The sequence below is a fragment of the Wasmannia auropunctata genome, unplaced genomic scaffold (assembly GCF_000956235.1).
Source record: "Wasmannia auropunctata unplaced genomic scaffold, wasmannia.A_1.0 LD336085.1, whole genome shotgun sequence".
Lineage (NCBI taxonomy): Eukaryota > Metazoa > Arthropoda > Insecta > Hymenoptera > Formicidae > Wasmannia > Wasmannia auropunctata.
The window spans coordinates 167,744-169,403 of NW_012026805.1; the positions used below are offsets into that span (position 1 = coordinate 167,744).

General features: G+C 34.1%; 1 protein-coding gene across 2 annotated transcripts in view; it reads right to left on the reverse strand.

The window, feature by feature from the left end:
• Positions 1–529: 529 nt before the first annotated feature.
• LOC105448410 (protein SDA1 homolog) overlaps positions 530–1,660 on the reverse strand; it is a 7,344-nt gene continuing 6,213 nt past the window's right edge. For both annotated transcript variants that reach the window (XM_011686934.1, XM_011686933.1), the window contains exons 9-10: positions 957–1,517; positions 530–885 (exon numbers count right to left, since the gene is read on the reverse strand). In XM_011686934.1, the coding sequence (XP_011685236.1) occupies positions 685–885; positions 957–1,517 (762 nt within the window). In that variant the 3' untranslated portion in view covers positions 530–684. The remainder of the gene's footprint in view (positions 886–956; positions 1,518–1,660) is intronic.

The following is a 1,660-nucleotide window of genomic DNA, read 5'->3' on the forward strand; positions in this document are numbered from 1 at the left end:
GTGATTCAATTAATAAGTGTAGTCCCGTCCCCCCGCGGAGTCGGATCCTCTTCCTGTGCCCCTCAATCACCCGGGCACAACATTATATTATTTAATATATAAAGTTTAAGTTCAAATACGTCTCTTGAACAAAGGCTATTTAAAGTTGCTATAAATACTTTGAGGCTTTTGATTTTTTGATTGATCAATTAGTAAAGTTCTAATTGATTAGTCAAACGTTTCAAAGTATTTGTAGCATGCCAAATGGATCGCACCTTTCTCCTCATTACAAAGACTTGTAAAGAAGGAAAAATAAATGAAAATTAAGGATGGTCCATATTTTGGTAACGCACGTCACATCGGCTGGTGCTTAGAAATTTTCCAGTGTACTACTAATTAAAAAATTTTATATTAAATTAGCCATGTTGTGGGCTATCAGATCGAGAGGGATCTTAATAAAATTTTTAATAGATAAAAAAAGAAAATAGAATAAAAAGGAAATATAAAGGCAAGGAAATAATATGCTTACGATTACATACATACGCAGTCATTAAGCAGTTATTAATTCTTTAATTAGAATATAATGTATTTAAAAACAACGCATTATTGTACATTATATGTACTCCAAATTGTACACAATATGTATGTATAACAAATTATTATTTAAGAATGCGCAGTATAAAAATTAATTACACAATATACTAATTATTTCATTCTCCTTTGCTTCAGCAGATGATTTTTAAGAGCTATTTGTTTCTCTCTGAAAGATCGTTTTACCTTTGTCCTTAATTTCTGCTTCAGCATTGAGAATGCTTTTCCTTTCCTCTTCTCACGATTTGTTGTACTGCATAACGGATTTTGTCGCCGATCCTTAAAACCGAATTTGTCTCGTTCTTGTTGCCCCTTCTGTAAATTCAATGATACCTCTGAGCTATTTTATTCTCTATCAGATTAAAATATATAACATTTACACGTACCTTCACAGATTTCTGTCGGGCAGCCTTATCATGCTTGCGTTTCTTGTATATGTTTTCTATATCGCTAAGTTTCACCAATTCACCACCTTGGTCCGCCTCTACTTGATCGCGCGTCCTCTTAGCGCCGCGCTTAACGTACGTTACGTCTTGCTTCGCTAGTGCGACATCAATTTTTCTGAAATCTTTGTCAGTGAGCAATCGTTCAGCGGATATCACAGACGCTTTTGCTTTCCTTTCCGCTGTTAATTCTTCGTTCTTTTCGGACTTATATTTCGCCTTCTTCTCTAATTTTTGCGCCTTTTTCTGTTGCTTCGTCAAAGCGTTTTTCTTACGCGAAAAACTTTCCGTTTTTCGTTCTCCGCTATCCGCCGCACAAGTATCCTGTGTACTATTGTTCTCACTATGTGGTAAAGTCTTATCATCCTTATTTTCGCTAATAGAAGACTTCGCCGTTTCGTCTAAATCAGCTGTCGACTCGTCGTCAATTTCCTCCTCGCTGACTTCCTCGTCGCTGATTTCCTCCTCGCTGCTTCCACTTACGTCAACCCACTCGTCATCATCCTATATTTGAATAGATTTTTATATCATTTTTATATAATTATATAAGATATTATATAATTTGATTATATAAAATTAATATATTATAATAATAATTTTATATTATATAATTTTTATATAATTACACCGGCACACAAAAAAAAAAA